At 43.8% G+C, this 13,559-nt stretch overlaps 1 protein-coding gene across 2 annotated transcripts in view; it reads right to left on the reverse strand.

Annotated features, from left to right (window-relative positions):
- The window catches only part of LOC126279043 (stromal membrane-associated protein 1), a 131,199-nt gene that overhangs the window by 12,534 nt on the left and 105,106 nt on the right, over window positions 1-13,559 (reverse strand). Inside the window, exons 7-8 of one of the 2 annotated variants that reach the window (XM_049979447.1) lie at window positions 13,329-13,463; window positions 8,484-8,567 (exon numbers count right to left, since the gene is read on the reverse strand). In XM_049979447.1, the coding sequence (XP_049835404.1) occupies window positions 8,484-8,567; window positions 13,329-13,463 (219 nt within the window). The remainder of the gene's footprint in view (window positions 1-8,483; window positions 8,568-13,328; window positions 13,464-13,559) is intronic. The other variant, XM_049979448.1, reaches the window with a different exon arrangement.

Consider the following 13,559-nt stretch of genomic DNA (forward strand, 5'->3'; position numbering starts at 1 on the left):
CAGGGGGTAGCAGGGCAGAGACATACAACCCGTATTGACGGTCAAGAAAGTCGTCAAAAAAGGAACGATACGATGGGTGGTCGGGCATTGACAGAAGCAGACAGGCGGAACGACAAAGCAGCATATCGCGCCGGTAGGTGAGTGGCAATTCACCGGCTTCAGCATGAAGACTCTCGATGGGACTAGTATAAAACGCTCCAATCGCAAGCCGTAAATCCCGATGTTGTATGGAGTTGAGGCGGCGTAAGATGGAGGGCCGTGCAGAGGAGTATACAAAGCACCCATAATCCAGCTTGGAGCGGACGATCGATCGATATAGGCAAAGTAGGACGGTTCGATCCGCTCCCCACGACGTGCCACTGAGAACACAGAGGACATTTAGGGAACGAGTACAACAGGCAGCCAAATATGACACATGTGGAGACCAGCTAAGTTTCCTGTCAAATGTAAGACCTAAAAATTTTGTTGTCTCCACGAATGGGAGACCAACGGGGCCGAGTCGTAAGGACGGTGGGAGAAACTCTTTGTAGCGATAGAAGTTAATACAGACTGTTTTCTCGGCAAAAAAACGAAGCCGTTGGCGACACTCCAGGGGTAAAGACAGTCAAGAGAATGCTGAAGACAGCGCTCCAGGAAACATGTAAGCTGCAATAGATGGTAAAATCGTCCACGAAAAGGGAGCCTGATACATCATCTGGGAGGCAATCCATTATTGGATTGATCGCTATGGCGAAGAGAGCGACGCTCAAAACAGAGCCCTGTGGCACCCCATTCTCCTGGCGAAAGGTGTCTGACAGGACAGAACCCACACGTACCCTGAACTGTCGATCCATTAAAAAGGAACGAATAAAAAGAGGGAAACGACCACGAAAGCCCCATGTATGCATGGTGCGGAGAATGCTCGCCCTCCAACAGGTGTCGTAAGCCTTCTCCAAATCAAAGAACACAGCCGCGGTCGGGCGCTTCCGCAAGAAGTTATTCATAATGAAGGTCGACAGGGTAACCAGATGGTCAACAGCAGAGCGGCGCCTACGAAATCCACATTGTACATTGGTAAGTAGGCGTCGAGATTCGAGCAGCCAAACCAACCGAAGGTTAAGCATTCACTCCATCACCTTATAGACACAGCTGGTAAGCGAGATGGGTCGATAACTGGAAGGCAAGTGCTTGTCCTTCCCCGGCTTAGGAATCGGTACAACAATAGACTTGCGCCAGCATGCGGGAACATGTCCCTCAATCCAGATGCAATTGTAAGTACGAAGAAGGAAACCTTTACCCGCAGGAGGAAAATTCTTCAGCATCTGAATATGAATATAATCAGGCCCCGGAGCGAACGATCGTGACCGGGCAAGTGCATTTTCGAGTTAAAGCATGGTAAATGGGGCATTGTAGCTTTCACAATTCGAGCAGTGGAAATTAGGTGGCCGAGCCTCCTCTGCCTGTTTTCGGGGGAGGAAGGCAGGGGGGTAATGAGTGGAGCTTGAAACCTCTGCGAAAAAGGGCCGAAGGCATTGGAGACATCCTCAGGGGCCAAAAGGACGTCATTCGCGACCGTCAAGCCAGAAACTGGTGAGTGGACCTTAGTGCCAGATAGCCGGCGCAGGCTACCCCAGACAACAGAAGAAGCAGTAAAACTGTTGAGGGTGCTTGTGAAAGCAGCCCAGCTGGCTTTCTTGCTTTCTTTAAAAATACGACGACACTGCGCATGTAATCGTTTATAATTGATACAATTCGCCACTGTAGGGTGGCGATTAAAGGTGCGTAAAGCACGTCGACGAGCAGGTAAGGTGTCTCTACATGCTGCGGTCCACCAGGGGACCGGTACGCGGCGTGGAGAAGAAGTAGAGTGACGGATGGAATATTCAGCAGCAGTGAGAATGACTTCCGTGAGGTGTGCGGCCTGACTATCGCAGCTTGTGAAGGTTTGATCCTGAAAGGTCACCCAGGAAGTGAAGAGCCCCCAGTCTGCTTTGGAGATGTTCCAACTAGTTGAGCACGGAGAGGGGGTATGATGCAGGAGATGGATAACACACGGGAAGTGGTCGCTCGACTATGTATCAGAAAGCGCATACCACTCAAACCGGCATGCAAGTTGGGTAGTACATACAATGAGGTCAAAATGGGAATAGGTGTGAGATGTGTCTGAAAGGAAAGTAGGGGCGCCAGTATTTAGGCAGACAAGATTGAGCTGGTTGAAAACGTCTGCTAACAGGGAGCCCCTCGGACAGGATGCTGGAGAGCCCCAAAGAGGATGGTGAGCATTGAAGTCTCCAGTTAACAAAAATGGTGCAGGGAGCTGAGCAATAATTTGCAGCATGTCTGCCCTGGTAACGGCAGACGACGATGGAGTGTAAACGGTACAAATGGAAAATGTAGAATTGGGGAGAGTAATGCGAAGGCAACTGCCTGCAGGCCGGTGTGCAATGTGTTGGTATCATAGTAGATATCATCCCGGACCAGCAACATAACCCCTCCATGAGCCGGAATACCTGCCACAGGGTTAAGTCAAAACGCTCAGAGGTTTAGTGTGCCAAGGCAATTTGATCGCATGGGCGAAGCTTCGTTTCCTGGAGGGCTACGACGAGCGGACGGTGCGAGCGAAGCAGCAATTTCAAGTCGTCTCGGTTGGAGCGAATGCTGCGAATATTCCAGTGAATAAGTGCCATCGTGAGAAGAAGAAGATGCAAGAAGGGGTCATCTAGAAGGCCACTAAGGCCCGGCTTCGAGTGAGCACTGCCGCCGCTAACAGGAGGCGGACAGTCATCGTCCATTTGTTGTATAGGTTTATCGGCCATCTTGTGAAGATGGCCGGAAGGGGGAGCTTCCTCCACTGGTGAACGGCCAGATGTTCGGCTACCAGCGGTGCGGCCAGGCGAAACGGATGACGGCCTGGGGCGGCAACCGCTGGGGGGGCGCAGGAGGAGAAATGCGCCATTGCGGGGAAGGAGAACTGTGCTTCCTATGAGCCTTCTTGGAAGGCCGTTTTGTGGAAGGATTGGTCGATGGCTGAGGGTTTGAGGTACGTAGAAGGTCTGCACGAGACGGTTCCTTCTTGAAGGCACGTGCTTCTGACTTCTGGGCCTTCGTCCTGGCAGAAGCTGATGAAGGTGCTCGTGTCGGAGGGGTGGCGGGAGGAAGAGGAGACGTCGACCGGGCGATCTTAGCACTGGCCGAACGGACGACCGTAGTGCTGAAGGTCAGATCGCATGTCTGCGTCGCCACCACCCTGGTAGTCCGAGGAGAGGCGAGGATAGTACTGTACTTCCCAGCTGGGAGCAACGTGGGCTTCCTACTAGCGAATAGCTTGCGAGCAGCCGAGGTGGAGACTTTATCTTCGACCCGAATTTCTTGTATACAGCGTTCTTCCTTGTAGACAGGACAGTCGCGGGAGGTCGCTGCATGGTCACCGCGACAGTTCACACAACGAGGAGATGGAGGTGGACAGTCACCCTCATGGGCATCCCTGCCACAAGTCACACATGTAGCCACATTGGAACAAGACTGGCGAGTGTGATTAAAACACAGACACTGGTAGTAGCGCGTAGGTGTCGGGACATAGGGGCGAACCTCGTAGCCCGCCTTGATGCGCGACGGCAGCTGAACACTATCAAAAGTCAAGAAAAGTGTCCGGGTCGGCACAAGGTCATTGTCGACCTTTTTCATGACGTTATGGACAGGCGTCATGCCCTGCTGGCGGCTACACGGGTAGCGGAGGCTGTGTGGCGTGGACTCGGGAAAGTACGGGGTGGGCTGCAATGTCAAAGGGTGCATGGCAATTACAGGACGTGCTTGGATCAAGCAGAAGTCGGAATTATAGTTGTAAATTGTTGTAGTTGCGCTGGAAAAGTCCCTGAGCTTCAAGCGCTAATAGAAAGCACAGAAGCTGATATCGTTATAGGTACAGAAAGCTGGCTAAAGCCTGAAATAAGTTCTGCAGAAATTTTTACGAAGTCTCAGACGGTGTTCAGGAAAGATAGATTAGGCAGAATTGGTGGTGGAGTGTTGGTGTCTGTCAGTAGTGGTTTATCTTGTAGTGAAGTCGAAGTAGATACTCCGTGCGAATTGGTATGGGTGGAGGTTATACTTAACAGCCGAAGTAAGTTAATAATTGGCACCTTTTACCGACCCCCAGACTCCGATGGTATAGTTGCTGAACAGTTCAGAGAAAATTTGAGTCTCGTAACAAATAAATACCCCACTGATACGTCTATAATTGGTGGGACTTCAACCTTCCCTCGATAAGTTGGCAAAAATACTTGTTAAAAACCGGTGGTAGGCAGAAAACATCTTACGAGATTGTCCTAAATGCTTTCTCCGAAAATTATTTCGAGCAGTTACTCCACGAACCCACGCGATTTGTAAATGGTTGTGAAAACACACTTGACCTCTTAGCCACAAACAATCCAGAGCTAATAGAGAGCATCATGACTGATACAGGGATTAGTGATCACAAGGTCGTTGTAGCTAGGTTCAATACAGTTTCTTCCAAATCCATCAGAAGCAAACGAAAAATAATTTTACTAAAAAAAGCGGTAAAGTGTCACTAGAAGCCTTCCTAAAAGACAATTTCCATTCCTTCCGAACTGTCTATGCGAATGTATACGATATGTGGCTCAAATTCAAAAATATAGTAGCAACAGCAATTTAGAGATTCATACCTCATTAATTGGTAAGAGATGCAACGGATCCCCCGTGGTACACAAATAAGGTCCGAATGCTGTTGCAGAGGCAACAGGAAAAGCATGCGAAGTTCAGAAGAAGGAAATCCCGAAGAGGGGCTAAAATTTACAGACGCGCGAAATTTGGCATGTACTTCGATGCGAGATGCCTTTAATAGGTTCCACAACGAAACATTGTCTCAAAATTTGGTAGAAAATCCGAAGAAATTCTGGTCGTATGTAAAGTTTACAAGCGGCAAGACGCAGTGAATACCTTCGCTGCGCAGTGCCGATGGTACTGTTACCGACGACAGTGCCGCTAAAGCGAACTTATTGAACGCAGTTTTCCGAAATTCCTTCACCAGGGAAGACGAATGGAATATTCCAGAATTTGAAACACGAACATCTGCTAGCACGAGTTTCTTAGAAGTAGATACCTTAGGGGTTGCGAAGCAACTCAAATCGCTTGATACGGGCAAGTCTTCAGGTCCAGATTGTATACCTATTAGGTTCCTTTCAGATTACGCTGATACAATAGCTCCCTACTTAGCACTCATATACAACCGCTCGCTCACCGATATATCTGTACCTACAGATTGGAAAATTGCGCAGGTCGCACCAGTGTTCAAGAAGGGTAGTAGGAGTAATCCATTTAACTACAGACCTATATCATTGACGTCGGTTTGCAGTAGGGTTTTGGAGCATATACTGTATTCAAACATTATGTATCACCTGGAAGGGAACGATCTATTGACACGTAATCAGTGGCTTCAGAAAACATCGTTCTTGTGCAACGCAGCTAGCTCTTTATTCGCACGAAGTAATGGCCGCTCAAGTTGATTCCGTATTTCTAGATTTCCGGAAAGCTTTTGACACCGTTGCTCACAAGCGACTTCTAATCAAGCTGCGGGCCTATGGGGTATCGTCTCAGTTGTGCGACTGGATTCGTGATTTCCTGTCAGGAAGGTCGCAGTTCGTAGTAATAGACGGCAAATCATCAAGTAAAACTGAAGTGATATCAGGTGTTCCCCAGGGAAGCGTCCTGGGACCTCTACTGTTCCTGATCTATATAAATGACCTGGGTGACAATCTGAGCAGTTCTCTTAGGTTGTTCGCAGATGATGCTGTAATTTACCGTCTAGTAAGGTCATCCGAAGACCAGTATCAGCTGCAAAGCGATTTAGAAAAGATTGCTGTATGGTGTGTCAGGTGGCAGTTGACGCTAAATAACGAAAAGTGTGAGATGATCCACATGAGTTCCAAAAGAAATCCGTTGGAATTCGATTACTCGATAAATAGTACAATTCTCAAGGCTGTCAATTCAACTAAGTACCTGAGTGTTAAAATTACGAACAACTTCAGTTGGAAGGACCACATAGATAATATTGTCGGGAAGGCGAGCCAAAGGTTGCGTTTCATTGGCAGGACACTTAGAAGATGCAACAAGTCCACTAAAGAGACAGCTTACACTACACTCGTTCGTCCTCTGTTAGAATATTGCTACGCGGTGTGGGATCCTTACCAGGTGGGATTGACGGAGTACATCGAAAGGGTGCAAAAAAGGGCAGCTCGTTTTGTATTATCACGTTATAGGTGAGAGAGTGTGGCAGATATGATACACGAGTTGGGATGCAAGTCATTACAGCAAGCAAAGACGTTTTTCGTTGCGGCGAGACCTTTTTACGAAATTTCAGTCACCAACTTTCTCTTCTGAATGCGAAAATATTTTGTTGAGCCCAATCTACATAGGTAGGAATGATCATCAAAATAAAATAAGAGAAATCAGAGCTCGAACAGAAAGGTTTAGGTGTTCGTTTTTCCCGCTCGCTGTTCGGGAGTGGAATAGTAGAGAGATAGTATAATTGTGGTTCGATGAACCCTCTGCCAAGCACTTAAATGTGAATTGCAGAGTAGTCATGTAGATGTAGATGAAAGTCTGAATCTCCTCGTCAGTCAATCTGTCGAGTGATGTAGTATACACCACTCCACGAGAAGAATTCAAAGTGCAGTGAGCCTCCACCTGGACAGGGAACGTGTACAGGAGTGTGGCCCGAAGTAGTTTTTGTGCCTGAAAGACGCTCAGTTTCTAGTAACAAGGTACCATTACGCAACCTGGTACAAGACTTGACGGATCTGGCTATGGCATCTACGCCCTTCTGGATAACGAAAGGGTTGACGGAGGAAAAATCCTTTCCGTCCTCTGATCGAGAAACTACAAGGAACTGTGGGGCAGGCGGTAGTACTTTTGTCACTGGTGGCTGGTCAAGTTTCCGTTTGTGGGCAGAAGTCTAAAGAGAAGAAGAGAAATCCATTGCGGAGGAATCCCCCATGATTGCCAGTGTCTCCGATGGTGCGCTCATTCCTTGTGGGGACCCTCTCAGAGGGCACTCCCGCCTTAGGTGATTGTTCACACCTCAGGTCACACCTCCCGAGAAATGGACGGAGGGACCAATCGGCATGGTCGGAAGGTGTCAGCTCAGGCAATCACCCCTCCCTGGGCCTAGCCTTTACCAGGGGGTACGTGCGTGCCTTACTTGTCTACCCAGGGCGGGGAATTACACATTACCCCGTCACCGGCTACGCGTGCGAACGCGTGGGTCGGCCTTCAGGCACGCACAGGGAGGAAGGAAGAAGAGGAAAAAGAAAGGAGAGAGGGAAAGAAAGGACAGACTGTCTCAAACGCCGTAGCGGAGACCGGAGGAGGCGAGGAGAAGAGTAAGTAAGACTGAGATGGAGAAGAACAAAAAAAAGGAACCAACCAAAGGAAGGAAGAAACAGAAGAAGTGAAAAACCAAAATGAACGCAAATATAGGTTGTGAAACCGTACAATTCCGGACGCAGGCGCTAACTACCCCCTTGAGGGGGAGGGACTCCTTTTAGTCGCCTCTTACGACAGGCAGGAATACCTCGCACTATAAGAAGCAGTATGTAGGTGCTTTTATTTTATTGTTTTAGTTCTCATTTCTACCTTTGGCAGCTTGAGATTGAGTAGGAAAGCTCCGTCACAGGAATGTAAGGATTGCACATGAAAAGACAGTGGAATGAATTATCGGAAACTTAAACAGAACAAGAATTTATATGACAAACCATATTGCACTGATGTCTTATCTGTACTCTTGCAAAAAATGTTAAAGAAAACACGTGAACTTTGCAACAGGTTCACCCATAAAAAGTTAAACGGAAATTTCAGTTTCATGCAGCCACCTACTGAGACTAAGTGAAGACACTACGTTGAAATTCTTGTCTTCTCTTACCTTTGATGATAAGATTTCTAAGTCCTATGACTATGAATACAGTAATGGTATCAAACTGAAAATTCACGTAAGGAATGAGACAGAATGGTTGGCCAGTTCTTATCCTGCCATCCTTGTCAGCTTAACTCAAGTTTTCCACATTGGTTCAATGTCCCTTTTTGTTCTATTACTTTTTGTCTTCATCTTTCTCCCTCTCTCTTTCACATTTGAACCCATTGGACTATTCTTTAATCCATTCCTTTCACTTATTTTTATTATACTTCCTCGATCTTTACATCTCATTCTCTCCTTTCATCACGTTTAGACTTAAGCTGGCACAATGTGTACCAGTTGACATTTCTCACTTCATCTTTGTGACTCCATTTCCTCGCAACAGATGGGACATTCCTTCTCAGTTTGTATACAATTAAAAAAATGAGTTTATAAACAGTATTTGGAATTTCATTTTTGTAAGATAAGTACTGGCAAGCATAATGTCTCTTAGTAATTTTATATGTACGCAGTAACTTGATTAAAATCAATACTGCTACTCTTACAGAATATTATTAAGTAATTTACGATCAACCCATACCTGTACTGGAACAGATGCGACTGCTGCATTAGGGCTTGCAAAATCTAACATCAAATCAACACCAGAAGATGGAGGCACATTCTCCTACAAAAATATAACAAATTCTACAAAGTGCATAACAAAATGTTTTGTCTACAAACTTCATAATGTTATATTAAAGCTGTGCTGTTTTGCAACTGATATCCTGTTAACATTAGAAAAGAAAAAAGTAATTTACATGCAAGAGACGAATAATTAAAGATTGTTAAGAAATGTGTTATAACTATACAATAAGAAGAGTGAACAAAGTTTTATGGCAGATATTGTGACTGTTTTTATAGGACATAGTGGGAGTGGGAAAAGTGCACCAGCATCACTTCTGGGAGTCCAACAGCTTCCTGAATCTCTCTGAATTACAGGAATTGAATGCACAAGACCAAACAAATTTGTAGTGTATGGTATGTCCACTATAAGCAAGAATAAAACTGTCTATGAAGTGATATTAAAAATGAACTTAATGATGCAAACAAATAAGAAAACTATCTGCAGACTATATCTAAAAGAACAATATGTACGAATACTTGTGCAGCTACATCCACCAAAAGACAACTATTGTCAATAAGAAATTACAGACAAGTAGCAAACTACTACTGATTGTATTAAATACATACTGCACTGCTCTGCAGAACTTCAGGACCAGATAGATAAAGTAACAACATATTAACTAGGGTGTAAATGAATGAAAATGCAGGAGCATGTTGCCAGGTGTCTCACAGTCACACACAGAAAACTGGAAGTCACACGGCAAGAGTTCAGCACGACTATGGAACAAAATAGGGCCGACCCCACAGCATAAGGCAGCTGAAAGAACAGGAAAGGATAGTTGTATATCAGCGAGTAGTTATGGTGCACTTTGATGGTGTTCTTTGCTACCAATGGCCGAGAGACAACACTTAAATGACTTCACAGTGGAAGAATCAATGGGAAACCGTAAGAAGGATGGAGAGTGATGAGTGTAGGCCACGACATACCCTCATTTGCTGAGAGGTGGGAACACACACTGCACCCCGGAACAATTATTTTGGTGGTCCTTGTAATATGGTGTGGGGAGGCTTGGGTGTACTGACCTCCAGATCTTTTAACACACTACACTCACTACTGAACACTATTACACGGTAGTTCCTCATGTGTGTCTTCTTAGTTGTCCATTCAGCCCTCACTTCATTTTTGTGGAACGGATAAAATGTGCGACCACATCGAACAGCGCAGGTTGAGGAGCTACTGAGAAGATATTTGGTGAATGTATTGACCTGCATCCTCCCTCCCCCTCCCCCCAACCTCGCATCTCATGGAACATGTGCATGTGGACATCTCCCCAGTGCATCCCAGACAACAGATCATCCCACAGTTGTCAAGCATGATGGTGGAGGAACAGAATGCCCTACCACAAGAACTCCTTACCAACCTTGTGGCGAGCATGGGAGCACGTTACAGAGCGTGCACTGTCACCCATACCATCAGATGTCCTGTTAAGAACCACGCCCCTCCTTCCGATATGCCCATTCTTTCAGTTACCTTCATTATAGTGTGGCAGTGCTTTCTACGTATTGGCCAAAGTTTCAACTATGTTACTTGGTAGTAACATCACGCAAAAGTTCCTTTCGTCCTTAAATTTTGTATGCAGTATATTTACTGTAGTACAAATCTTTTATTACTTTTTGGAAATCAGGTCTCAAGCACATGAGTACACACCAAAGTACAGTCATTACTGCAATGGCCAATCCTGGATCAAAATTTCAACAGAAAAAGTATGTTTTCTGAAAGATTGGTACAAATGGTATTATAGTGTGTAACAAGTATCACTCCTATATTTTTAATATGCTCAAGTTATACAGTACCTGAATGACTTTAACCGGAATTTTAAACAAAACCACAGTTTTTGAAGGAAGGAACAAACAATGAGGACATCAAAAGATCATTTCAACCAACAAAACATGATTTCTGCATTGTTAGAAAGTTCTAAAGCCTTCAGATAATGAGAACTGGCAGAAATGAACAGCAATAGGGCTGAAACTGAATACATGGCAAAAGGAAATTAGAACATAAGAGAAGGCAAACTTTCAAAATGTGGCGCAATATGCCACCCACAAAAAGGAGGACGGGGTGGGGTGGGTATTGCAACACAGGATGTCTGGGAAGGAAGCTGCTAACGGTAAATTACTAAACTACTCCGGTTCTGTGAATGTGAATGGAATTATTGGAACCTTATTGTTTCATGTCCGATTCATAACGGCTATTAGTAAATTAAATAATAAAATTCACAAAAACAAACTTTTTTTACATGTAGTTATCTCTATCTTTGTGGAAAGTAGCTTACACAAGGAACTACTTTCAATATAGAAACTGACATGAGCTGCTACACAACAGCACATACAATCAAAGACATATGTTATTTCCATCCTAAACTGGCTTACAGGAAGCTATCTAAATCTGAAGAGATAGGTAGGATAATGTTTAATATTCCATTAATGACTGGCTCATTAGAAATTTATCACATGCTCAGATCTGAAAAGAACAGTAAAGAAACCAGGCTGTGTTCTTTTTGAAGGAACCGCCCCCATATTCAACTTCTGCAGTGATACAGAAATATCATGAAAAATTAAAATCTGGATGGCTAAACAGGGATTTGAACCAAGAATCTGTTCTCTGTGTCACCTGATTTTGTTACATGGCAATACTGAGGGAATATAAAGTCTACATTAAGTTCAATAGCTACTTAAAAAAAAGGTTCAGTAGAAGTGTAACTAATGCATCTTATGACAGTAATATATTCTGACTTATACCTGAGATTGAGCACATCTCTTTCTTACTATGATGTTACATATGACCCTCTAGATCCCTATCCAGAGGGAGGAAGGGACTCAAAAATTGGATATTTAAGTGTGAACAGTGTACAACATTTCTGTGGAAGTGGCAAAATTAATATGTACTCACAGCTGTGAATATGAACTACCTTCACCTGTGTATTAGAAAGACAATGCTATTTCGTGCCGGACTGGGACTTGAACCGGGGTTTCTCACTTTTTCGCGAGCGGTCACCTTAACCACTTCAGCTATCCATGCCCAAATCACGGCCAGATCCAAACTTCCATACGTCATTGCCCTTGTGTCAGTAACTGGTCTCGTACATTACATATATTCCTGTCGAAGGAGAGCATATTTACTGGGAGCAGAGGTCTCAGTATTGGTGAATAAATATGAAAAAGTAGTGTCTGTGTTGTTAGATAGTCTGATGTGAGGCTTCTTTGAACATGAACTCACAATAAATAAGCCCTCCCTGGATTGGAATACAGGTGACACTGACTGCGGATTGTGACAAGGATGATGACAAAGGGAAGTTTGGGTCTGCTTGTGATTTGGGCACAGCTGGCCGAAGTAGTTATGGCAACCACTCGCATAAAGCAGAAAACTGGGTTTGAGTCCCAATCCAGCACAAATTTTCATTGCAGTCATTTTAATATACAGCTGAAGACAATTCATATTCACAAGTGTGAATACATTTTCTGTATTACTCGATGGCTGTACTCACAGCAGTGCCTGTACCTCTAAACATGCCTTTATGTATGTCCAAATGAACATTGCTTCATACTTTTTAATAACAGCAGCACTGCTATTTTGTAATATTTAAATATTATACTGTGCAGTGCATTTATATCATTACAAGGGAATAGGTTTGGGAAGTATGTTACTAAGGAAAACCTAACAAAGGGAGCAAAATAAATACAAATACACACACTCATTTCTTCGTGCCAAAAATGTGAAGTGATGAAAAATCAAGTCGAGTAAAGTAACATCAATACACATCATATTTATTTATCTAAGTAAGGAATGTGCAACAGATGATAAATGAGGCAGTTCAAGCACTTACTACAGAGTTGCAAGAATATTGTTAACACATGGCTGTCACTGTTCTCTGGCTATACATCTCCAGCACTCAAATGATGTGAATTCTATGTTATGCAATTAATTCTAATTACACATTTTTGAACTACATAAAATGTACTTAAGTTTGTTGAATACAATGCATAGATCTTCTTGAATATTAGACTTGCTCATTCCATAATAAGAGGATGCTGTTTCTTGTCTGGCACAAACCTTTACAAAAACAAAGTCAAATATTTGCCTTCCAAATGCAATCCCTTAACTTACCTGCTTGTGAACTCCCTATGCCCTGACTACAGTACGAACTGCCACTGATTATCCTTGGGGTTCCTAATTTCACACAGGTTCTTTATTAAAGCTACAAGAAAACTAATGCTAGTGAAAATATTGTAAAACATCTACAAAATATTTCTGAACTGACCCTTCGTGTACCCATCACAGTATTTGCTGGCATTTACACCAATATTACCTAACTGGCTCTAGCCCTGACCTACCCTTTTGCAGCCAACAGGTAGGTCAAAATTACTTACCTCTGTAATAGGTTTCTCAAATCAGTTCTCATACACAGTCATTTTCCACCAGTTTCCATGGTTTCTCCTGAAGGGCATGCTATATTCAGAACAACCTCTTAAATTCCCACTCAGGCAATTTAAGTGACAGAAAATGTATGTTCCTTTCTCCAGCATCATTCAAGTTCCTTTACAGCGATTGCAAAATACTGTTAACATTAATTACTTTAAATACAAATAGAGTAACACAGGATTTCAAACCACAGAATCATTCTGTAATCACCAGACAAACTGGAGGAAAAGACCCCCCTCAGTAAATGTGTGTTATTAAATACTTTATTCCAAAGGTTAATAGTTTTAGTCTACATAAATATTGCCATGCACATTTTATGAATATCTAAAAACTTTCGAATACCTGTGCAACTGGATAGCCAAGGTTAGCAGCAGGGGCCACATTTGGTGTTGCCATATTGAAGAAAGGATTGGATGCTGCTAAACTTGCTGTAGTAGCCTGAGGTGCCACATTTGGTATGCCACCAAATACTCCATTCTGTTTATGAAACAACAACAGCTGAAGAATGGCATGTAAATGCCCCACAGCAAGCTCAATAATATGTGATAGTAAAGAACTATAATGATTAATCTA

Source organism: Schistocerca gregaria, chromosome 6 (assembly GCF_023897955.1).
Source record: "Schistocerca gregaria isolate iqSchGreg1 chromosome 6, iqSchGreg1.2, whole genome shotgun sequence".
Lineage (NCBI taxonomy): Eukaryota > Metazoa > Arthropoda > Insecta > Orthoptera > Acrididae > Schistocerca > Schistocerca gregaria.